We start from the raw sequence: 24,692 nt of genomic DNA, 5'->3' as shown, positions 1-24,692 counted from the left end.
TCTTAGTAACCTTATGTTCTAATTCCCTTTTCACCCCCACCATTAATGTAGAGAGCAGTGCTGGAGCTGCTTCCAAGTGAAATATTAAGTTTGATTAGTTGGGTAAGCGGCAGCATAGCTCTCTGCCATGAAGCAGAGGGCAATGCTGGAAATGTGTGAAGTATCAGTTTTTCTTTTCCCCTGTCATTGAAGCAAGGAGTCATGCCGGACATGCACCGAAAGTGAAGAATGCCTTGAAAGTCACATTAACTATCATCAAATATTGAAAAGCCTAATAATTGGTAATACCTATAAGCCCATGAACCCATCCCTGTTTTTTTTTCTTTTTTTCTTTTCTTTTTTTAATTGGGAGATGGATGCCCTTCATCCTAAAGCTGTCTGAAGCCTCTTCATTACTCCTACATCTGGTGACCCTTGCGACGTGATGATAAACTCCATGCTTATTTCGGCTGGTCATAGCTTAAAGGTACGTACCGTTCAACAGATCTGCTAATCGTAAGTATATTAAAGTACTTTTTAGTATATTTAAGTATTTTTTAGCAAGTTTGTTCCCCACACTCGTAAGCATGGGCAATGATTTATCTATGCAGCAGAGGCTACATGCCAAGGAGCTGCAGAAAATCATCAATAATCATTATTTCATCACCAGAAGAAAAATAGCGCAAGTCAGCCTGGGGGACTTAGAAAAATTAATAAGTGAAATAGCTTGCCGTTGCCCTTGGTATTCCATGGAGTCTGGAACTCTAAATACCCAGAATTGGATTTCAATCGGCAATTATCTTCATACGGCTCCCAGAGCTCCCATAAAGCTAAGATTAATCTGGCAAAAATGTACAGAAGCCATCGAACGCATAGAAAAAAAAAGGTTTAAAAACAGCAGTTTCAAACCATGTGCTTTTAGAAGCAGGCAGACATACCCTTCCCCCATCTTCTCAGTCTTCCTCAGAGACAGCAAATTCTTTGTATCAGCTCTCCATAACCACACCCAAGCCAATTCACACCTTCCCCATTTCTTTAGAAAACCAACCCTTGAGAACAATAGAGCCACCACCTGGCCTGGGTGGGGCGATTAGCATTGAATTTCAGCAGAAACTGCAGAAAGAAAACCTTACAGAAACAGAATTATTAGAAGGACTTCAAGCCTTCCCCATCCCAGAAAAGAACCATGAACAAAGGGGGACAGAAAATGAAATAGAACATCTGGGGACACACAATCACATGGCTCCTGTGGCTTCCTCTGCATCCACCTCAGAGAAAAGACCCCAGGAAATAGAAAACACTGAGGTCAGAAAAACTAGCCTTCCTCCATCTTGCCTGCAAACCCCTTTCCCCACTAACCACTCCCTGAACCTTTATTTGCCATTGCCTGAGCCAGTCATTAATTCTGCATCATCAATTTGTGCAGGTAAATTACTATCTCAAACCACTGCTCCCGGTAACAATTTATGTGCAGCGGTCAGCATGGGATTCCACCTAGAACATGGAAATCTCACAAGGGAGGAATTATTGAAAGGGATTCAAGCCTTTCCCATTACAGAAAGAAACAAAGAACTAGGTGTGGCAGCAATAGAGTTGAGTGCCATGAGCAGTGGCTTTGCCCCCAAGTCTTCAAAGAAATCAGCGTGTAAGACCTTGGGCCAGGCAGCTGCACTCCTGTGTTACAAGCAAAGAAAATATCATTATGAAAAAAAGGATTTAATTAGACTCCTGCGTTACAAGCAAAGAAAATATCAATATGAAAAAAAGGATTTAATTAGACTCCTGCGTTACAAGCAAAGAAAATATCACTATGAAAAAAAAAAAATGGTTTCTCTTTACAGACAGTACAAATTTGGAAAAAAATGGTTTCTCCTGGTCTTCGATGTTCAGTTGCAGAGGGACTGCATACTTAAGGAGTAGTTTCTATTTGAAATTCAGTTACAAAAAATCTGCATACTTTGAGAGTATTTTCCCCCACAAAGTGAATGCATAGCCTTGTGTTGGAACTGTGCTGAGATTTGAACAATTGCTGTGTAAATTACATGTGAAGGTTCCCTTTTGCAAAGTTTATTTGGCTCACATTTAAAATGACTCCATTTCTCTGAGATTTAAGTTTATAGTTTGAATTGCCAGCACACAGAACTTATATTTTTACTGTGATTCTCCTTTTCAGGACAAAAGTGGATTGGAATGGTGTCTGTCTGCAGGGAATCAGTCCTTGCCAAGCCATTGTCTGTGGTTGATGGTATCTATTGTTAAACAAAGCTATCTTTAAGTTCCTATTGACTGAAGGATTAACTCCTTGGGTGCAGTTCTTTTCTTTTGAGAAACACTGCTCCTCCCCCCCCTTTTCTGTAACTCTTGCTAGCCACTCAAGGGGGAGGGAGGGAGAACTTTTGAAAAAAAAACAAAAAAAAAACTGGACTTAGTCCTGCAATTTCTCTCTACTTTCTATATGTCTTTAATCTTTTAATACTTTCAAACTTTAGCGTGCAGCAGACAGAGCTGAGCAAACAGCGTGTTTAATTTCCTATTCTAATAATTATAAGAAGAAATTCTATTCTGATATTCCACATTGAAAGTAAGCTCAGAGTATTACTGATTGCAACCTGGAACAATAGTTGCAATCTATAAAGTAATGATGGTGTCTCCACTAGGAGGCGCTATGTTATTCTACAAGTTATATTATATTATTGTTTTAATAATTCTGTTGTATAATAGTTTTTATTTTTCAGGCCTATGGACCTTCTGTATTAAAGAAACTTCAGTTTTATTTTCTTTTTCACAAATTTTTACAGAATTCTGAACCTTATAATTTTTACTGACAGAGGTTGCTACATATAAAGCAATCCCTCTCAAACCTTTTCTTGTAAATCCAAATTGATTTTATTAAATTGAATGATAGAATTGATTTCTTCAAGGTTAAAAAAGTAAGAAGTTCACTTTAATCCTTACCTTAGTAATTTTTTGCTGTATGCCAGTTTTTAATATTTTCCAGATTGACCCTGCCATGAAGAGATGTGAAGATGGACACTTTGCAGTTTATTTAACATTTTTCTAACACCTTTTGACTTTTGATTTTTGATCCTTGATCTAATTTTGTTTTTGATAACTTTTTGATAAGATTTTTAGCTCATATTATGTGTTATTTGTTGTCTGTCTTGATGCCAAGAAGACTATGAATGAACATTTTGCAGGATGGATGAATATGTGTCAGTTTTGTGTAAATTAATATTCGCAAGATGAATGAATATATGTCAGTCTTGTTTAACATATGTTTAATGTAATGTCTAATATACTTGTCATTTGATTCAGCTTACAGCAAATGACTTTTCCTTTAAACGATTAATTTACATTTATTGCTATTTTACTGAATGAAAATTGATCACTGTATTAAAACTTTCTTGATAATGGGGTTACGTTCTGAAAACTAAAAATGGCTCTGCTTACTGCAGCCATTCCTTTGCATGAATTTTGTCAATAATTGAACATTAAATACTTATTTGGCATCCCCTACAACACCACAGGGCAAGCCATTGTGGAGAGAGCCAATCATACCCTTAAGAGCTCTTGAAAACAAAAACAAAAGGAGGGATAATTGCCCCTGGATTTTCCCCTAAGAAGGACTGGCTGAACAAGAACAAAGTATTGTTTTAAATCACTTTAAATCATCCAAACATATCAAATTTAAGACCACAGCCATGAGTAATCATTATGGGACTAGGGTTAGTCACCCACAGCCATCAGTTTTGTATAGAATATTTAATGTCTGGTACGGTCCCGTTCCCTTAAAATGGGGAACGAGGATATGTTTCTCTGCTTGCTTCCACAGGTATATCAAGCCGTGGAACGATGGAAAGGTGTCCAGGTCTACAGGACCCGATCCCCAACTTCTCCCTGAGCCTCCACAGCCCTCAGAAGGACAGAGACCGGACTCCTTGCAAAAAGCAGCACCACATGACCTGGGGACAGATCAAGGCCCTATCCAACCAATCTGCACAACTCTTAGAACAGCAAGGCCTTGAGAAAACTCCAGAGAACTTATTAGCCGTTTTTCTTGCCTGAATGCCAACTCATTAACAATTGTGTTCTGCATCCTCATCTTTTGCCCTATTTCTCCAGCTATGGTGATTTCAGAACAAGGACTCTGACAGAACAACATGCACAGAACTTTTCACACCTGTTGAATCGAACAGACTGTTGGATCCGCACACACATGCCAACCCAAGCCTGCGGAGAACTACTGATGCATGCTGTACCATTTAACCTTACAGTATGGACTAATTATCCTTTACAGAGAGGTTTTCATTAACTCTCCAGTTAATATTACCATACTACACATCGGCAGCCGTATTCAAGAGACTGCCGCTCTTTGTTGGGACTATGATACAGGGGATGGGGAAGGGAATTCAGGTGGGAAATATCCATATTGTAACTGAACTTTTGTATTAATCACTGAACACTTGCATAATTATACCACATATGTATGCAATTGGCAGATTTCAGGATGTGCAGTGGGAGACCCAAGCAGGTACAGAAAGTATAGAGGGGATGAAGGATTTACCTTTTGTAGTTATATAGCCCAAATGATAACCAATGACATGTCCACTAATCTGTTAGGAAACATATGGATGTTATGTGGGCGTAAAAATTTACCCAAAGCAAGGCTCCGTAACAAAAGGGAGGTGATAAATAATCCCATAGAAAAGTATACAGAAACTCAGATAGCTAGAAGCCTGTTTCCCCCAATGGGGACAGCTATGAATTACAGAGACTTACACATCCTAGCTAACTGGACGACTGCCATATTTAATCAGACAGTCCATGCATTAATACTACTCACAACAGAAGTCTCTCAGATTAGAGAAGTAGCATTCAGAACAGCTATACCTTAGAAACCATTTTAGCTTTAAGGGTGGTGTTTGTGCATTAATTGGATCTCATTGCTGTGTGTACATATCAGACTATAAAGCGAACCTCACACATACCACAGAGCAGATAGAAACCATGGTTGCTGATGCACCACTTTCAGACAGAATACCAACTTCTCCATGGGACTGGCTATGGTCCTGACTCCCTGATATTTCTGGTCTCAAAGGGGTGATTTCTATTATAATTACTGTGATTATCTTAATTATTTGCCTGTGATGCTGTATTCAGTGCATACCCAACCTCATATCCATGCTGAAACCTTGCTCTCAGCCCGAATATAAAGATGTCTTGTAAGATGCCTAATAGGGAATCCTGAGCCCTGCAGAGTTGGCACACCACCTGCACCAGCTCTGGGTGATATGGAGATTCAGAAGCTCATCGACAGCTGGCACACCACGTCGAATTATAGCTTTCTTCTCTCCATAATCCCCCTTCCCCTATTTCCAGCCCATACCAAGACATAACAGATTTCAGTAAGGGTCTAAAGCTTTACTGAGCTGCCCTAAACAAAAACAGAAAGGGTGAGATGTGGGAAATATGCGCTTGCCAGCAAGCCATTTCATCAGGGTTTAAACACTAACTTCCCTTCTCCCTGACATTTGCCTGAATAAAAGCATCACTTGTGCTTAAGTCTCTGCCTAGGAAAGGATACCTGACTTCATGTATTTCTCTGGCTTATAATTAATCCTGATTGCCTGAAAGTAGGGCTGGGTTTTCCCTAGTCAGAGGCAGGACAAAGTCAGGAGGTATAGATTTCAGCAGCCAATGATATGATCCGTGCACACCCCCTGAGCCAAAGCCAATGGTGTAATGACTCTTCTGTTGCTATGGGAAAGTAGCCAATCATGTAATGACACATCATCTGCCTTTGTATGAATGTACAATAAAAGGAAAAGGCTCGTGAGGGCAAGCGCTCTTTGCCTTCTCTCTGCCTGCCCGCCATGAAAGCTGTCTGAAGCCTCTTCATTACTCCTACAGTGGTGAAAGGGCAAAGCTATCTGGGTCCCTCATTCTACCTGAATTGCATTTGAGAGGGTGCCATTAAGGAAAATTCATGCTATAGTCTTGTTGCATAGGAGTTGCACTGCCTGCAGAAGTTCCCTGTAATACCAAAGCTTTGAAGGGCTTCAAATAGATAAGGACCAGTTCACCTGACAAAGGCTCTCTCTTTAACAAAACTCATCAACAGGGAATGTATTTTGTGCCATCTACAGTGCTCCACTGATGCTGTTATCCTACAGATGTTCAATACTGAATATCTATTTTTCACAAAGTCTACTTGTGTCTCTCCTACCATATTTGGGATTACTGTTGATAACCTATCTGACATGATTTTAGCCAACAACTTGATGTCACAAATCAAAGAAATTGATCTATATGATTATGGAAGTAATGGATTTTTCCCTTCATTTGAGAATCATGTAATCACTGCTTTGTAGAGACATAGCCCTGTTTAATCAACTCCTCAAAACACATTTCTCAGCAGTCAGCAGAACTGCTTCACAAGCATTTTATTATATTCTCCACAGAACCCATTGAGGCCTGGGGCCTTGAGCAATTTTGCTTCCTTAATCATCCTCTGTATCTGTTGTGTCCATCGGTGCCCGACGCCCTCTCTCCGCCCTCCTTACCTCCTTGGCGCCTCCCTCTCCGTCCGCGGGAAGATTGGCAGCCACGGCGTCCATTTGCCAAGGACCCTCGGGCGTTCCCGGAGCGGCTCGACGCTGCAATCACCATGTTTCCTGGAGGCCTAGGGGTGCGCGCGCAGCGCGGCCCCGATTGAAGTACCGGCATTGGCGCGAACCTCGGGGGCGTCCCCCGAAGATGACGTCACCCGCGACAGATATTTAAGGTCTTGGAATTTGCTAACACATCTAGTTAGCAAGGGTTTCGTTACCTAAGCTATTCTGTCTCCTTGGACTTACCAGAGGTACCCGCTCCTCGGGGGCCTCACTCTCTCCTTGTTTTTTCAGGTGACAGTTTGGAACCGGTACTCGCTCCTTGAGGGCCCTGATCCCAGACTTGCTTCATATACTCCTCTGCCTGGAACAGTGAGTTACCATCATTCTCTCTGAGCTTTCCCTGAAACCAGGTACTTGTTCCTTGAGGGCCTATACCTTCCAGCTCATGGGCTTCATTGGGACATTTTGTGAGTGTTACCATCTGCATACCCCTGCCTACTCACTATATCTCAGTCTCTCTTCAGCTCAGCCTCCAGGGATCGCTGTTCCAGTATCTCAGGGACTACAGCCCAGCCGGGCTCACTACTGCTATCTCTGGTGGTTCAGTATACTGTCTAATAAAGAACTAGTGTGTGTTTGTCTCCTAACTCTGAGCCTGACCAGTGGTCCCTCTTGGGATCATTCCCCAGGGGCGTAGTCATCTGCCACTGGTCCAAGGATCCACCCTCAACTCTCATATATAACTACAAATCCCGAACGGATTGCTAACTACTATCTGATTGCTACTCCCATCAAGCATCAGATTCAGAACAGATTGCTAACTCCCTAGCAAATTCTGAACAGTATGTCTTTTTTTTTGTAATTAACTTTTTATTTGCAAATAATTACAGTTAAACACAATATCAAAACATTGCTTCCATTAGTTAAACATACATCCATTGACAAGTCACATCAGCTACCGTCTCTACAATTACCCACATTAACCTGATATTGTGTTTAACCATGTGCGTAAATACAGATCCACTGTAGTTCAATTTTTCCTTAATGGTCAAAATAACCCCCCCCCCCTCACCCTTCCCAGGGACCATTACCCCTCACATAAGCCCAGGAAAATCCTATCCTCGCCATTCCGCTAGTCGAATGGTGGAGTTACGTTGAGTTTAAGCTTAAAAGAGTCAATGCATGCTAGACCATACAGGCCATAATGTACTGCGGATCTTAACAGTGACCTTCCCATAAGAGCCTTCCTGCTTGTTACCCTATGACCCTCTAGTGGACTGTACCCATTGCTGAAACACTTGCCATGTACCCTTGAATGTTTGCATTGTATTCCTCCTTAATGCCGTTAGTTGCTCCATATATTGTATCCATCTTAGCCTCTGAATCACAGCAGCGAGGGAAGGTGCCTTGCTTGCTTTCCAATGCTTCGCAATTTCCCCTCGCACAGCATCTGCCACCGCCCTAATAAATGATTTATGAGTAATGGACTTGCCTTCCATCGGGAAGTTCAGGAGAAACACCCTAGGATCCACAGATATGGGTGTGTTTAGTAAATCTTGTATCCATCGCCCCACCTGACTCCACAGTTGCTGGATTTCGGGGCAACTCCACCACATATGGTAGAAATCACCCGGCTGACCGCAATTTCTCCAACACTGATTGCTATTGATGTGACCCATTTTACTCAGTTTATAAGGAGTTATATACCCTCTCTATCTCTTCTAGACTTAATGAAGCATTTAAAATAATCAGTTGATCTACATTAATTCTAGGGAATAGTGCAACCTCTAAATATTCTAGCACCTCCTCTACCTTCCTGGCTCAGTTATTCATTCATCTCCAGAATTTGAGCTTCCCTATCTGGGCCTTTATCTTTGACTGGAAGGATGGAGGAAAATACCACCTGTGCACCTAACTGCTTTACCCTCTCTCCCAGAGCCACAAAGTCACTTTTGATATGATCTGTATGGTATTTGGCAGTATCATTTGTGTCAACATGGATGAGCAGCATAGGATAGTAATCAGTAGCCTTGACGATTTTCGGCAATCTCTCTGTAATGTCTTGGATTTTGGCACCTGCAGACAGCACATTTCCTGGGATAACATGTCTAGTCGACAGATGGATGCCTCTGTGTTCTTCAAAAGTGGGTCATCAAACACCATTGCCCTCCACCTCCTAGGTGCAGTGGTTATTGAGCCCACAGCTTTTTATCCTGATTTTTACTAGAAGCCATTGCAATTGATGTAAGATGAGCCTTATGTGGTCTGTTTTGACCCCTACCAAAATTCTGTCCACTGTTTTGCAAGAGCTGAAGGCACTCCTAACTGTACAGAGATATGCAGTTAGAGAATTATAATAGTCCAGTGGTTCCCAACCTGGGGTCCATGAAAACCCGCACCAAGGAAAGGCCTAATAGACCCCATTCCACGGTGGCTGCAAAAGAGAAGGCTAACAGGCTGCCAGCAAACCTCATCCCAACGGTGGCTGAAGACTAAAGAGGGATGCTGTACATCCCCATCTTGGCCTCAGGCCACCGGTTTACCCCATCCTGCCAGTGGCCAAGGAATGAAAATCATGTGACAGCTGGTGGATCCCATCTCACCAGTGGTCAAAGACTGGCCCGGCTCACCCGATTCTACTGGTGTTCAAAGGATGAAGGCCCAGGAAGCCAGCTCACTCCATCCTGCTGGTGGCCAAGGAATGCAGGAGGCAGAAGGGTTGCCAGCTCACTCATTCCTGAAGACATCCTGAGTGAAAAGGAAGCCGCTGGACCCCTCTCCCTGTGCATATTCCAGGACAAAGAGATGGAGCAACCCAGGTGAGAGAGAGAGTGTGTAAGTATGTATGCCTATATGATTTAGAGAGAGGGAGCTTGTATGTAGGTGTGTTTGATTGATAGAGGGAGCCTGTATGTGAAAAAACATGAGTGTATGAGAGAGGGAGCGCGTGTGTATGAGAGAACAAGTGTTTATGAAAAAAGGAATGTGCATGTGTGTGTGAGAGCATGTATGTGCATGAAAAAGCATGTATATTTGAGGGAGTGTGTGTGTGTGTGTGAGAGAGAGAGAGCCTGTGTGTATGAGATGGAGTGTGTGTGAAACACCATGTGTGATTGAGAGAGAGGAAGCATGGATGTCAACATGTGTGTATGAGAGAAAGAGCGTATTTGTGTGTGAGAGAGGGTACGTGTTTTTGAATGAGAATGAATGTGTGCATGAAAGGAGAAAGTTTGTGCACCCCAACCCTACTAATTCATGCAGTTTTTGGGTGACTGTAAATCAAACTATCTCGGGTATGGAGAGTGGGGAATTTTAAAATCCTTTTTAATTTTATTGTTGGCTGTTAATTTGATGTGTCTGATGTTTTGAAATATTTTGTTAATTGGGAAACTTAAAAATAATTTAAATGAGTTTTAAATTATTGGATACTGTCTATGTCAGTTTTGAAATATTTTATTAGTATGATTTTATTATTATTGATATTTTATATTTCTTGATTGTATTATTTGATGCTTTATGAGGCATGGTAATGTTTCTGTTTTTCCATCGTTGTAACGCATACGGAGTCTGGCTTCTTGTAGTTTCCAATTCAGTTTTTGTCTGCACGTTTGTATTTATTCTGTATTTGGAGTGTGTCTGTCTGTGTTCTGCATGTATGACTTAGCTGAGATATTCTGCTAGCATGTAGTTTCTTCATAGGGATCTTTAGCAGCCTAATTTGTTCTATTTTCCTAGTAGGAGGTGTACTGGCAGTGCTGCCTTTTTATAGGTAACATTCTTACTGTGAATCTGGCAGTTAGTGTATTATGGTAAGGCAGGTTTTCTATAGGCTCTAAGTACATTTTTTGCAGGATTTTGCATTATAGAATGTTCCTGGTAGTGGAGGGAGTTTGTGTTGCTGTTACTGAGGTGACATCAGAATTTGAATATTATGTTTTTATGGTGAGTGGTAAGGGGAAATGTCCTTGATCTGCTCTGCATTCTTTGTTGGGGGAGTTTCTATGAACACAGGGTATTGTAGAATGTGAGGTATAGGTTTTATATTGAGATTTATCCCATTCTTATCAAAAATAATTTTTTATTTATGCTCTTGAATAATTTTTAATGGTAGTTTTACTAAATGGCTGAAACTGAGCAGGGTTTTTGTTTTTTTTGTTACTTAGAAGGTTCTTCTATCTGGAAAGGCCACGGACAAGCATGCCAAGCACCTTGCAACAATAGTGCAAAATGTTTGTAGCAATGCCTCTTGCTTTATGAACAGAGGTGTCTTGACTCTGCGTGTATGGAATTTGGTAACAGGCAGCTTTTAGGAGAGCCATTGGACCCCTGCCAAGATTAAACTAACAGGGTGGTTTCCCCTGTCACAGATGATTTTCTTTAAAAATCATAATTACAAAAAAAAAAACCTTGCCGCTGGAAAGGGGACAGTGGGGAGGGGGGTGGTTGGAAGGAAAAAGTGCACCAAATCTCTCTCCACATCTCCCTTTTAGTGATGTGAGCCTGTCTCAAACATCTCTCCTTCTTCCCTTTCCCACCAGTGATTTTCACATGGAATCACTGTATATAAAACACATAAATAGTCTCTTACTCTGTTTTTGCTCCAAAGTTCATCCCAACCAATCCTCTTCTCTCACTCCACCACTCCAGTCCCACTAGTCGTTCTGTCTCCCTCCATAAATTCATCGCTACTTGTCTCTCCCTCCACCAGTGCTTCCTCACCAGTTGCTATCTGTCACCCTTCACCTGTCCATCCCTTCCAATCTTTCTCTCTCTTTATCCAATCTCCCTCTAGTTTCTCTATCTTCTTCCACCAGTTCATCCCCACCAGTCACTCTCCACTAGTCCATCCTCACCAGTTTTTTCTCTTTCCACCAGTCTCTCACTCTCCTTCCACCAGTTCCTTTCTTGCCAGTCTGTCTCTCTTTCTCCCTCCCTCCACCAGTGTGTCTCTCTCTCACCCTGTCAGTCTCTCTCTCATTCCATCAGTTCATTCCCCTTAGATGGTCCAGATCCAGACAGATCCAGCTGTGTGACTGCCTGTAGTTACACCACAAGTTACTGAATATGAATACATTCTTGCACATTTACTGCTGTGCTTTGCAGTGATATGTATTCTGTTTTACATGTTATGAATGAGCCTGGGTTGATATTATTTCTTTATTACATTAATAGCTTCTCTATAAATGGCATATTACTGCAGGCAAAAATAAAAGAGAAGATTGGGGGGGGTCCATGAATATTTTGGACGGTAAAAAGGGGTTTGCACTCACAAAAAGGTTGGGAACCCCTATTCTACGTTCCTATGGGATTTTATGATTTGACTGAACTGCCAACCAAACTACAAAGAAATAATTTTGCTAGTATTACTGTAGTGGCACATTATTGTTCTGATGTTATCAGACACCCAGCTGATCAGCATACCACCCTACAGAAATATGACAGTATACTAATTAGAGAAGTATAGCCTGTTGATTTAAGTACAGAACTGGGATTTAAGATTAAAATCAGAAAATCTGAGTCCAAGTTCTGGCTACCAGGTTGCACATGGGATGCTGTTCACATTACTTCTTCTCCAGGCCTCTGATTACTCAATTATAATTGGTTAACAATGTTTACATACTACAAATTATATTTCTTAATAATTCAACTATCAGAATAGGATGGAAAGACAATCTGCTCACATTGGCTTGATACTGTTCCAGAATAACGTGACCTGGAAACTCTGGCTCTGGAACAGTTGCAAATCTGCGGATCACCACCAGTAAGGTCTGCAGGCCCGACAGCCGCAGCTGGTCACTATGATCTGTGGCAGCCATGAATGCCATGCGAACCAAATCCACCAAGTGCAACACCAAGAAGTCACCTGAAGGCAACAAGGAGACAAAAGAAAAGAAATAACCAGTAAAATCAATTTCTCATAAAGATTGTCATTTTCATATGAGCTGCTTTCACCCTCATTACGTGCTGATCAGCTCAAAGTAGTTTCCCAGAGTGGGATCCTCCATCTTTACCTTACTCCTATCATTTCTGTATACTACTTATCATTCTATTAGCTCACATGCTACAATTTTTCAGTTCCATTAATGGCATTCATGAAAGAAGCAATGTTCAAAGGTTGGAGCAGAAAGTTAGAAGTCAAGGGCTGCAGGGTCTGAATCCCCGACTCTGTCTTGAACTGTGTATATGATCTTTGGCAAGCCACTTTCCTTTCTTTGCCTCAATAAAACCAGCTATAAGTGAAGCAATAATGGAATTTGAATACTGTAAAGCATTTTGATGGTCTGCTTGAATACAAGGGGCATGGGATAAACACTGTGGATCCCTAAAGGCTAGAGGATGGGAATAAATAGAAAAGCTTGGGGGTAACCTGCACGGAGCAGCAGTTACCACCTTGGGAAGCTTGCTAGGCAGACTAGACGGACCATTTTGGTCTTTTTCTGCTGTCATTACTATTTATATCTATACTGTTTATATATTCCCCTGGTGATGAATGGGAATATTTTCAAATAAAAACATATACATTCAAGACAGACAGACTACTATTTTCTGCGGTACTCTTTTTCACATTTATCTTCTGTGGTAGGCTAGCTGCCCCTGAGTAATATACAGTTCTCTCAAAGTGTCATGTACAAAGGAGAAGCATAAAACAAGTGAGGGCTCCACGTTCTCTGCAGCCTCCTATCATGCTACACTCAATGTTTCTTGCAGCCCTAGAGAACTTGCAACCTTCTGGCTGCAAACCAAGGACTCTTAATGCTGAACTAAAGGATTAGTTCTCATAGCTGTTCTAGCAGGAGATCCCTTTCTATTTAGCTTAGTTATTCATTTCACTTATGACTACATGTTGTAAGAAGGTACAGCAACTTCATGGAATACTAGAAGGTAAATATTGATTTTGTGTATTGAAGAAATGGCTTGATGCTTTACAGCTCAGTAAAGAAACTGCACTTAAAACACAACATTGACCATATGAATACACACTTACTTCTTTCCCAGTCATTCAGATCAATACAAAGGGACACTGAAAACTGTAGTTAAGAGCAGCAATAATTAGGCCAAGACCATGGTTTAGTTTCAGCACTGAATTCTATCCAATTTGAGACTCATTCTTATGTTTACTGTCCATAAATGAACTTAAGACATGTTGTGGGATGATGAGTTTGACCAAAGGAGAGGAGGAAATACAGCTGAACTTCCTTGCATTGAATGAATCTGTCTTAGAGAAAGCTTCCCTAGGAATCTTTAAGTACAAATTGAACCTGAATAGTTTGCGCAATCAACTTGGTCTGGTAGGACCAGAAGAAAAACAAAGATGTAAAGTACATAAAACCCTTGTCTTTGCCACTGAACATGAAGAATGTTGCTGAAAATAACTAAACTGATGTGTTTTCTGAATAATATACTACAATGCTCACACACATACAATTCCATTTTCAAAAATAAGTATCCCAAACCTGTGTATTAATAGTTTTTAGAACTGTAGCACTCTAAACCTGTCAAAGTCTCATAACCTGAAACATACAGTGATGATACAAAAGCTGCACTCCTTAGACTGCTTAAAAACTAGATATACCAGCCACAAAATAAAATCCAATAAAACACAACAAAAGGAAGTAAGTTTCGGGACTTCTCTTTGGGGTACAGGACATGAGAACTCCAGCTCTCTCATAAAACCATTGTGACCTAGGGCAAGCCATGTCATCTTTCTGTGCTTCAGTTCAATTAACTGCAACTGGGCTACAATAATTCATTAGGATTGCAATCTTCTTTAATAAAGGGCTGCCGACTTGTATAGTACTGTATATACTAACGCTGGGTAGATATTGTTTTCTATTTGCTTGTCCTTTGAAACTCAATGCACATGGCTGTAATTGAAAATGGAGTCTTTTCTCTATTAATGGCCAATAAGTCTGTGATGAGGTACATTGATATGCCGGCAGAATGGTGTCAGTCACCAGGCACAACTTTCACACATATAGGGTAATATTCAAAAAGATGTACACATTTGATATTAGGTTTTACCTGAATAAATGCCCTTTACGTGGGTAAATGGGCTTTTAAAAATTGCTACAATATATGCCATTGAATTGTCAATAGGTTTTATATTTGTAAGCGTACTTTAAGTATGAAAATGGGCTTTTGAAAATTTCTGCATTAGTATGTTACATTTACATGTGCAACTCCTTTGAAAATTACTTTCATAAAATGCTGTTTTGTACATGTAAGTGGCGTTTTGAAAATCGACCAGGGCCCAATGTGGATAAAAGTACACAGGTAACTTGGTTTCACACAGTGAGGGGGAGGTGCTGCTGATGCGGAATTAGACTTGTGAGGATAATTTTTTATTTTAAGGATGTGTATAAAAGGTTACTCCACACAAGCTGTGCCCTGGCTTGGGCAAGGTGTAACTCTGTGCAAGGTCATTTGTGCATGTACTCGGTCATTACCTGAGGATTTTCAGAATGAATTTATGTATGTCATTTGTACAATGCACAGGCAGACTTTACAACCCAGTGGTAAAGTTACTATAGGACTAATATTATTTAAACAGGGTAAGTGATAATCTTATGTATCAATCAATTTTATCATGCCCTTTAGCCGAATACAAAGCCAAGTTCAGTTATTCCTTTCAAGCTGTGATGTGTAGATATGACAATTACATGGCACATATGGCATATTCACATTAGGGCTACACAAGATCATTACTTGCAATTCTTTCAGAAATGGCATTTATGATTCCTTTCCAGAGTAATAACATGACCTTCTATTACACTCAACTGCACAGTGAATGTGAAGGCTGGCTTTTAATCACACGTTTAATACTATAATTTGACTGTGGCGCAATGGTTTCAAAGAAAGCATTTGTCATGCATATAAATAGAATTTGCATTATATATAAATAGAATTTGGTAATTTACTGAAATCTGCTTTGTGCTTGGTGAAATTTCTTTGCTTACTATGGAAGCGCTGCACTTGCCACCAAACGGACTAATTCTCAATACTAAAACTTCAGATTTTCTACAAAGAATCCTGGAAATGGAATGATTTGCATTAAGGATCAGGTGATGCAGTGATCCTTAGTAGTGGGTCAATACACAAGTCAAATCAGTTTTCATTGGTACACATCACAGACACTACATGCACTGACAGAGTTTTTGTGGGTAAAATATGTTTTATTAGGATAAATTGCTTGACTGAGAAACTGCCCCACCTGTATACAGGTAAAAGCATATGAATAATTTCATAAGAAGCATATCTACTCCCACCTAAAAATTGCCATAATGGGTCAGACTGAGGGTCCATCAAGCTTAGTATCCTGTTTCCAACAATGGCCAATCCAGGATCCCAAACAGTAGATAGATCCCATGTTGCTAATGCTCAGGTATAAAGTAATAGCTTTTACCAAAAGTCTGTCTGGTTAATAACAGTTTATGGACTTCTCCTCCAAGAACTTGTCCAAACCTTTTTTTAAACCCAACTATGATATCTGCCTTTACCACATCCTCCAGCTGTGAATTCCAGAGCTTAACTCTGCGTTGACTTGATAAAGAATTTTCTCAGATTTATTTTAAATGAGTTAGTTACTAACTTCACAGAGTGTCCCCTAAGTTTTGTATTATTTGAAAGAGTGAATAACCGATTCATATTTACGCATTCTATTTCTCTCATGATTTTATAGACCTCTATCATATCCCCCCATCATCTGTCTCTTCTCCAAGCTGAACAGGCCTAACTTCTTTAACCTTTCCCCCTTTTATCATTTTGGTCACCCTTCTCTGTATTTTTCCCAGTTCAATTATATCTTTTTTGAGATTTGATGACCAGAATTACACACAGTATTCAAGGCACGGTCTCACCATGGTGTGTTACAGAGGTATTATGACATTCTTAGTTTTATTCTTTATTCCTTTCCTAATAATTCTTAATATTTAGTTTGCTTTTTTGAATGCTGCTGTGAGCTGAGCTAAAGATTTCAAAGTATTGTCCATGATGACACCCAGATCCTTTTCTTGGGTGGAACCTAACATTATGTTAGTGCAAGATCAACAAACAAAGCACTTCTAGCAATTCCTACAATCTTCTCTGCATACCTCACAACAGTCAGAGAAAGAGCAACCTCAATAGCTGGACCCGACCTTTGGAACTCACTTCCAGAAAATATAAGACTTCAAAATGACATCAAATTATTCAAAAAACTTATCAAAATCTGGCTATTCCAACAAGCATACAAAGACGATATCGGATAAATGAACTAACATCTCATAGACGGTCCACCCAGCCAATATCTTACCTTAGTGACATGAGTTAGTAATCCTTACGAAATCACACACAATCAATACAAACCTTCGAAATAGAATTTAACCACTAACACCAACATTATAACACTAAACATTTACTAGCACTGCCAACAATCAATCACTACCTCATTATATCGAATGGACTTTCCTACTCAAATACGATTAATCTGCCATGTAACTACCTCACCATGATATACAATTGCCACTACATCATACATTACAGATATTCAACTTATATTCAACCCACATTTAAATGCTATTCAACAACTATGCAACTAATACTTAAGTAGTATTTAAATGCTATGTAACCAATTGAATGCGATTTAAATGCTATGTTACAAATATTTAATCCAAATGATATAACTCAGAGTTAAATGATATTTAACAGCTATGTAGCCACCACTCAAGTGATATTTAGACGCTATTTAACAACTCCAAATACCAAAGGCCAAAACCTACCAACATAAATCATTGAGTCTCAGAGCCTTCTCTTCAGCAGGTCCAACTCTCTGGAACTCTATCCCACCAGATTTGAGACAGGAGCCATGCTCTCTAACATTTAGGAAAAGACTAAAAACTTGGCTTTTCAAAAAAGCATTTCCAAGCCTTGAATAATACCTCCATTAAATAGCACAAACTCTTATCCAATAACTGGACCAAATACAATTCAATCAACCTTAAATTGACAATCATCAATACCTGCTGAACTTTTATCATACCACCGTCGTATTTATGCATTTGGTTATTTATGTTCCGTTCCATAGTGAGGTATTGCCACAGTTTCTCACATATTCTTATTTACTCACTATGCTACTCTATTACATTAATAGACTGAAATGTAAATATTGCTCTGTGCAATCTCTCCCCCTTTTCCAGTTCCAAGTTGATTTCCCTGATTTATTGTAACTTTCTCAATTCCTTTATCTGATTCACGATATTTAAAGTTCAAGGTTCTTTTTGAGAACATTGTTTTACGTTATGTTATGTTTTACACACTTTGTTAATTGTAAACCGGGTTGATGTGATGCCTGTCATGAAACTCGGTATAACAAAAACAATAAATAAATAAATAAATAAATAACTATGTAAATACTATTCAAACGTTATTTAATGCTATTTATCAGTCATCAAATACTATGTAACAACTATGTATAAACTATTCAAGTGATATTTAACACTATGTAACTACTATTAATTTACATATCCAACCTCTACTTTATCATCAGTGTACTTCACCTATTGTTTGTAAACCGTATTCAAGCGATACTCAATGTTAACCTACTATATCATCACTGTACAATACTTATTAATTGTCTTGTAAACCGTTATGCACGGTACTTATTAGAGATGTGAATCGGAACTGGAATCTGATCGGTTCCGGTTCAAATCTTAAACTTTTTATCGCCCGGCCCGATTGGATTTTTCATTATCGGCTGTGCCCGATCCGATAATCAAAAAACCCCACCCTCCCGAACCCCCAAAAAGGTTTTAAAATTACCTGGTGGTCCAGTGGGGGTGCGGGGAGCGATCTCCCGCTCTCGGGCCATCGGCTGCATTAATTAAAAATGGCACCGATGGCCCTTTGCCCTTACCATGTGACAGGGTATCCGTGCCATTGGCCAGCCCCTGTCACATGGTAGAAGCACTGGATGGCCAGCACCATCTTTAAAGATGGCGCCAGCATTAAAACATCTCTAATAAGTACCGTGCATAACGGTTTACAAGACAATTAATAAGTATTGTACAGTGATGATATAGTAGGTTAACATTGAGTATCGCTTGAATACGGTTTACAAACAATAGGTGAAGTACACTGATGATAAAGTAGAGGTTGGATATGTAAATTAATAGTAGTTACATAGTGTTAAATATCGCTTGAATAGTTTATACATAGTTGTTACATGGTATTTGATGACGGATAAATAGCATTAAATAACGTTTGAATAGTATTTACATAGTTGTTAAATAGCGTCTAAATATCACTTGAGTGGTGGCTACATAGCTGTTAAATCTTTAAAGATGGCGCTGGCCATCCAGTGCTCCTACCATGTGACAGGGGCCGGCCAGTGGCACGGATACCCTGTCACATGGTAAGGGCAAAGGGCCATCGGCGCCATTTTTATTAGTGGCAGCCGATGGCCCGAGAGTAGGAGATCGCTCCCCGCGCCCCCACTGGACCACCAGGTAATTTTAAAAGGTTTGGGGAGGGGGGGGGTCAGGAGGGTGGGGGAGGCTAAGGGGGTCAGTTTAAAGGGTTGGGTGGGTTTTGTTTTGTTTTTTTTTATCGGGCCATCGGCGCCATTTTTATTAGTGGCAGCCAAAATGGCGCCGATGGCCCGAGAGCAGGAGATCGCGCCAGGACACCCCCCCCCCCCACTGGACCACCAGGTAATTTAAAACATTTTGGGGAGGTTCGGGAGGGTGGGGGAGGGTAAGGGATTCGTTTTAAAGGGTCGGGGTGGGTTTAGGGTTTGTTTTGGTGTGCCAGTTTTCCCGCCCTCCCCCCTCCCCCGATTTACGATTTTTCACGATAAGTCGGGGGAATTTCTATTGTATCGCGACTAACAATTTTTGACGATTTAAAAAATATCTGACGATTTTTTTAAATCGTCAAAAAACGATTCACATCCCTAGTACTTATTAATTGTTTGTAAACCGTTATGAAGGTCCCGACTGATATGACGGTATAGAAAACCAAATAAACCATAAACCATGTAAGTACAGTGTGGGTTACTTTTCCCCATGTGTATCACCTTGCACTTGTCCATATTAAATTACATTTGCCATTTGGATGCCAAAATTCCAGTCTTGCAAGAACTTCCTGCGATTTCTCACAATCCGCTTGTGATTTCACTACTCAGAATAATTTTGTGTCATCTGCAAATCTGATCACCTCATTTGTCGTTCCTTTTCTTACATCATTTATAAATATATTAAAAAGCACCATACCAGTACAGATCCCTGAGGCACTCCATTGTTTACCTTTCTTGACTGAGAAAACTGCCTAGTTATTCCTACTCTCTGTTTCCTATCTTTAACCATTTTGCAATCCTCAATAGGATATTGTGCCCTATCTCATGACTTTTTTTTTTCAGGAGTCTCTCATGGGGGATATATCATCTGACAAAGTGGTCAATGTCCTCGAAAGCTCATGCTTTAATACATTGGTTGGACTATAAGGTGCCACTGAATTCCTGTCATTTGTTCTCATGGTGAACTTTGTCAAACCCCTTCTGAAAATCCAAATTCACTATATCCACTAGATCCACCATTATCCATCAAAAAAATGTAGAATGGTGAGGCAAGGCTTCTCTTGTGTAAATACATGCTGTGTCCCATTAAACCATGTCTTTCTATATGTTCTGTGATTTTATAATTTAGAATAGTTTCTATGATTATTCCCAGGTTCACCAGTCTATAGTTTCCAGGATCATCCCTGGAGCCCTTTTTAAAGATCAGCATCACATTGTCCACCCTCCAATCTTCAGGTAAATAGATGATTTTAATGATAGGTTACAAATTAATAGTAATAGATTTGCAATTTTGGGGCTGTCAGATTGCTGTTTCTCCTGTCTGGACCACTTCAACAGCCAACGCGGTAGGCAACCGAGGACCCTGAATTCTCCCGGAGCCAGATTGGCATAAAAGAAGGTGCGCTGCTAGCACACAACCAAAGGGGCACACCCCTGGGGGATTTTTCTGTAGCTGAACATGAGGAAGAAACAAACGGAAGACGCCTGCCTTTCCTGCAGTCTCTACACTGGAAAGGGGGCCTATGGATAATCATTTGATCTGACTTACTGGTCAGATAGGAGTTGGAGATAATGAGGCAGCAGGTGAGGTCTCTAAGTTCCAATTCTCCTACCTCTCTCCACTTTCTCCCTCTTCTATAAGAACTGGTGAATGTGTTCCCCCCTTGGATATTAATATATCGGATTTTGATTCTGGCTTGGTATCTATTAGTGGAGCTGATTCTTCGGGGAATTTTGAGATTGGGCTTTTTCATCAGCAGGTTGTCTCCTTTGTTCCCATTTTGTTGGGAGGAAGCAGTTCTGAATAAAGGTCTCCAGGTGGGAACAACTTGGGAGAAGGGATTCCTATCCCTGCGGTCATGTTACCACCCTTGGACTTACGTATACCCATATTTAAGGTAGGAGCCTCTGATCCAAAGTGGCCACCCTCAAGGATATATGGAGGGTGGTAACTAGGACAGAGGATTCTTTGGCCCAGATCATGGTTCAGTTTTGTGCCTTTACTAATGGGACAGTGTCAACATTTCTGGATCTGGAAAACAGACTGAGTAATGCTGAGAAGAAACTGGAATCTTCACTCAGTTCTGTGACTAAGGTTCAGTCCACCATGGTGGCCAATATGAAAGATTGTTTGATCCTGCATAATAAGGATGAACTTCTTGAAAACACTATTATATCAAAAAAATCTCCATTTAATGAATTTCCCTAACTGAAGGCTGATTTCACTTACAGAATTGCTTAATACGTATATATATGACATCTTACCACCAGAGAAAATTACTTTATCTAAATGCTTCTATGTTCCTGAGATAAGGAAAGAATGTAAAGATGAAGGAGCAATCGATATATTAACATCTTTCAACAGTTCAAAGTTAACTGCTTTCTTACAAAATACACAGGATAACATTGTTGTAAGAGCCACTTTACATGTTACATTAGTTTTACATTCTGATAAAGAATTGATTCTTACACAATATTTTAAATATAAAATGCAAATTTCTGTGGTCAACCACTACAAATTTTTCCTGATGATTTTCTAAGGAAAATCAATTATGAAGAAGGTCTTTATTACAATTTAAGCAACAAATTCTCTCTCTTGGTGCCTTTTTCCTAAAGTTTCCCTGTAAGTGCTTAGTAACTTACCAAAGGAATAAATACATATTTACTTATCCAAACCACCTGGAAACCTCTTGTTACATAACAGGTGTTTAGTGTGTCCTTGGGCCTCAGCCCGACCCCAGATGGATCCAGGACCGAACTGAGGGTTGGTGACGTGTCCCAGGATGGTAGAGACACGGTCTTACCCTCTGCCAGGCCTGCAAGCTCCCAGCGCCAACAACATGATGATGTTGGTAGGAGAACGGTCCTCCGACCGTTCCGAGCCCTTTTGGACCTGCCACTTGGATCGGCATGGAGCAGCAGGCCGGCCTGAGGATGAGGGCAGATGGAGGCCTTGACACGAAGACATGACACCAGGGCTGTTGAAGACATGATACCAAGGCTGAAGCAACAGCATCAGAGACAAGATGAGACGCTGGGAAGGAAGACATTGGCATTGTCTCTCAGGGCGCCCTACTCAGCCCACCTTCACGGGCAGACCCAATGGGCTGGTCGCGGACCACCCTGTCCCACTGCGCATCCTACACAGCCCGAGGAGGCTGGTCACGGACCACGAGGAGAGCGGGACGAGCGCAGAAGAGGATCCAGTCGAGGTGGGACTTCGACGACGAAGCCGATGTCATCTGAAGCACCACAAAGGCTGGCAGGACAAGACGACTCAGGAGCACAGGACACCAGTCCACTGCCGGCATCTCCTAAGATGGAGAAGCGTCACCTGGAGATCCATGGCCGGCAGAACAGAAGGCTCCAGAGCAAGAACACCAGGAAGCGATACACCAGGAGATGAGACACCAGGACACCTGGACGGGGACCTCAGGCAACGAAGACTTGGGATGACACAGACGTGATGAGACAAGGAGCTCCACGAAGAGGAAGACCTGTCAGAGCGCTGGCAGGCAGGAGCCTCCAGGACTGAAGTAACTCCGATGCAAGGCAACAAGGAAATGTAGGAACAGCCCTTTTATAGGGCTAGAACAGTAAATAGTCACTAGGTGGGGCCAAGGGCATATCTGGCCGTGGGCCCTTTAAATTCAGGAGAGAGGCGTGGCCGCGCGCCTAGAGGAAGCAGGAAGCTGGCTGTGCAGGACCGTGGACAGCGGTCCTGCACCGACGTCCATGACGCAGAGGCAGGGCTGGGCATGGAGGCAGGCCCCGAAGACAGCAGCGGCTCCAGCCGCTGCAGGAGGCCTCGAGGGTGGCTCCAGCTGCCAATCCAGGCCAGGGCTTGCGGCCTCTGGCCGCGAAGATGTGGAGGACATTGGCAGCGGCTCCATGCCACATAGGTGGCGGCAGGCAGAGGTCCTCGGCTCAACCCGCGGCAAACAAGGCAAGGTGGACGGCCTCTGGGCCTCGAGAGGAGGGAAAGTCCGCGGCTCCAGTCGTGCAGGAAGGCCCAACTTCGGCAGCGTCCAGCCGCAGCGGGCAGCAGAAAAAAGCAGAAAGGTAAGCGGAGCCTGCTCGCGGGGGAACCCACGGGCAGTGTTCATAACACTTTTATTACTAATAAATCCAACATTTCAGTTTAGATTTAGTGGTTGAGGTATTGATAAATAGATTATATTGAACAGTAATGTGGATACATTTTTTCTTTTCTTCTTTTGCTATTTTTCTTTTCCTTTTTGCTCTTAATGGGGCCTGGATATGTGATTGTAACCACAATTTGATTTCTTGTTCTTTTCTCTGATTGAGGTTTATTTGGTTGCAATAGATGTTTTCCTGTTTTTATACACGTATGTGTTTAAATACCAATAAAGAAGTAATTGAAAAAGTAGTAGATCTGCAAATTCATTTTTTAGTTCTTTCAGAACTCTGGGGGTGTAAACCATCTGGTACAGGCAATTTGCTACTCTTTAATTTGTCAGTCTGCTCTAATACATTATCCAGATTCACCATGATTTGTTTCAGTTCCTCCAAATCATTACCATTAAATACCATTTCTGGCACAATTATCTCCCCAACACCCTCTTCAGTAGACAGCAAAGCAAAGAATTCATTTAGTTTTTCTGCTGTGTCCTTGTCTTTCCTAAGTGCCCCTTTAACCCCTCGATCATCCAACCAACTCCCTTACATGGTTCCTGCTTCGTATATATTTTAAAAAAGATTTATTATGAGTCTTTGTCTCTATGGACAGTTTTTTTCAAATTCTGTGTTTGCCTGCACTATCAATATTTTAACATCTAATTTGCCAATGCTTTTTCCTATTTTCTTTAGTTGGATCCTTTTTCCCAATTTTTGAAAGAAGTTCTTTTGGTTAAAATAGCCTCTTTTACCTCACCTTTTAACCATGGCTTCTGTTTTTTCTAATGCATGGAATACATCTGGTCTGGGCATCCTAGATGGTATTTTTAAACAATGCCCATGCCTGAATTAAACTCAATCTTTGTAGCTACATATTTTAGTTTTTTCCTGTTTTTCTCATTTTATCAAAGTCTCCATTTTGAAAGTTAAATGCTACAGCAGTAGATTTACTTAATGTCTTCTCCCCATACATTAACTCAAATTTGATTGCGTTATCACTGTTGCTGAGTGGTGCCACTATCGTTACCCTCTTGCATCAAATCCTGTGTTCCACTGAGAATTAGGTCTAAAATGGCTCCCCCTCTCATCGATTTCCAGATCAGCTGCTCCATGGAGGAGTCATTTATCTCATTCTGGGGCAGAGTTAGTTTGGAGAGAAAGCAACACGCATGGTTTTGAATTTTCAAAACTATGGGAGTAATTCTCAAAAGGATTTAAGAGCATAAAGGTAGCATAGATGGTAGCAATTTTCAAGAGCCCATTTATGCACAGAAATCTTTTGAAAATTACCCCCATGTGTATAGTTTTGGTGGGAAAATGATTGTATAAATCTCTGTGGGTACTTTTTCCATAGCGATTTTCAAAGCAAGAGATGCATTTTCTTTTCCTTTGTAAAGTCCATGGGTAAAAAG

At 40.9% G+C, this 24,692-nt stretch overlaps 1 protein-coding gene across 3 annotated transcripts in view; it reads right to left on the bottom strand.

Moving 5' to 3' along the window:
• HEATR5A (HEAT repeat containing 5A) overlaps positions 1–24,692 on the bottom strand; it is a 285,493-nt gene that overhangs the window by 65,855 nt on the left and 194,946 nt on the right. For all 3 annotated transcript variants that reach the window (XM_029598984.1, XM_029598983.1, XM_029598985.1), the window contains exon 25: positions 12,275–12,456. In XM_029598984.1, the coding sequence (XP_029454844.1) occupies positions 12,275–12,456 (182 nt within the window). The remainder of the gene's footprint in view (positions 1–12,274; positions 12,457–24,692) is intronic.

Source organism: Rhinatrema bivittatum, chromosome 4 (genome assembly GCF_901001135.1).
Source record: "Rhinatrema bivittatum chromosome 4, aRhiBiv1.1, whole genome shotgun sequence".
NCBI lineage: Eukaryota > Metazoa > Chordata > Amphibia > Gymnophiona > Rhinatrematidae > Rhinatrema > Rhinatrema bivittatum.
This window is presented reverse-complemented; position numbering and strand designations above follow the sequence as displayed.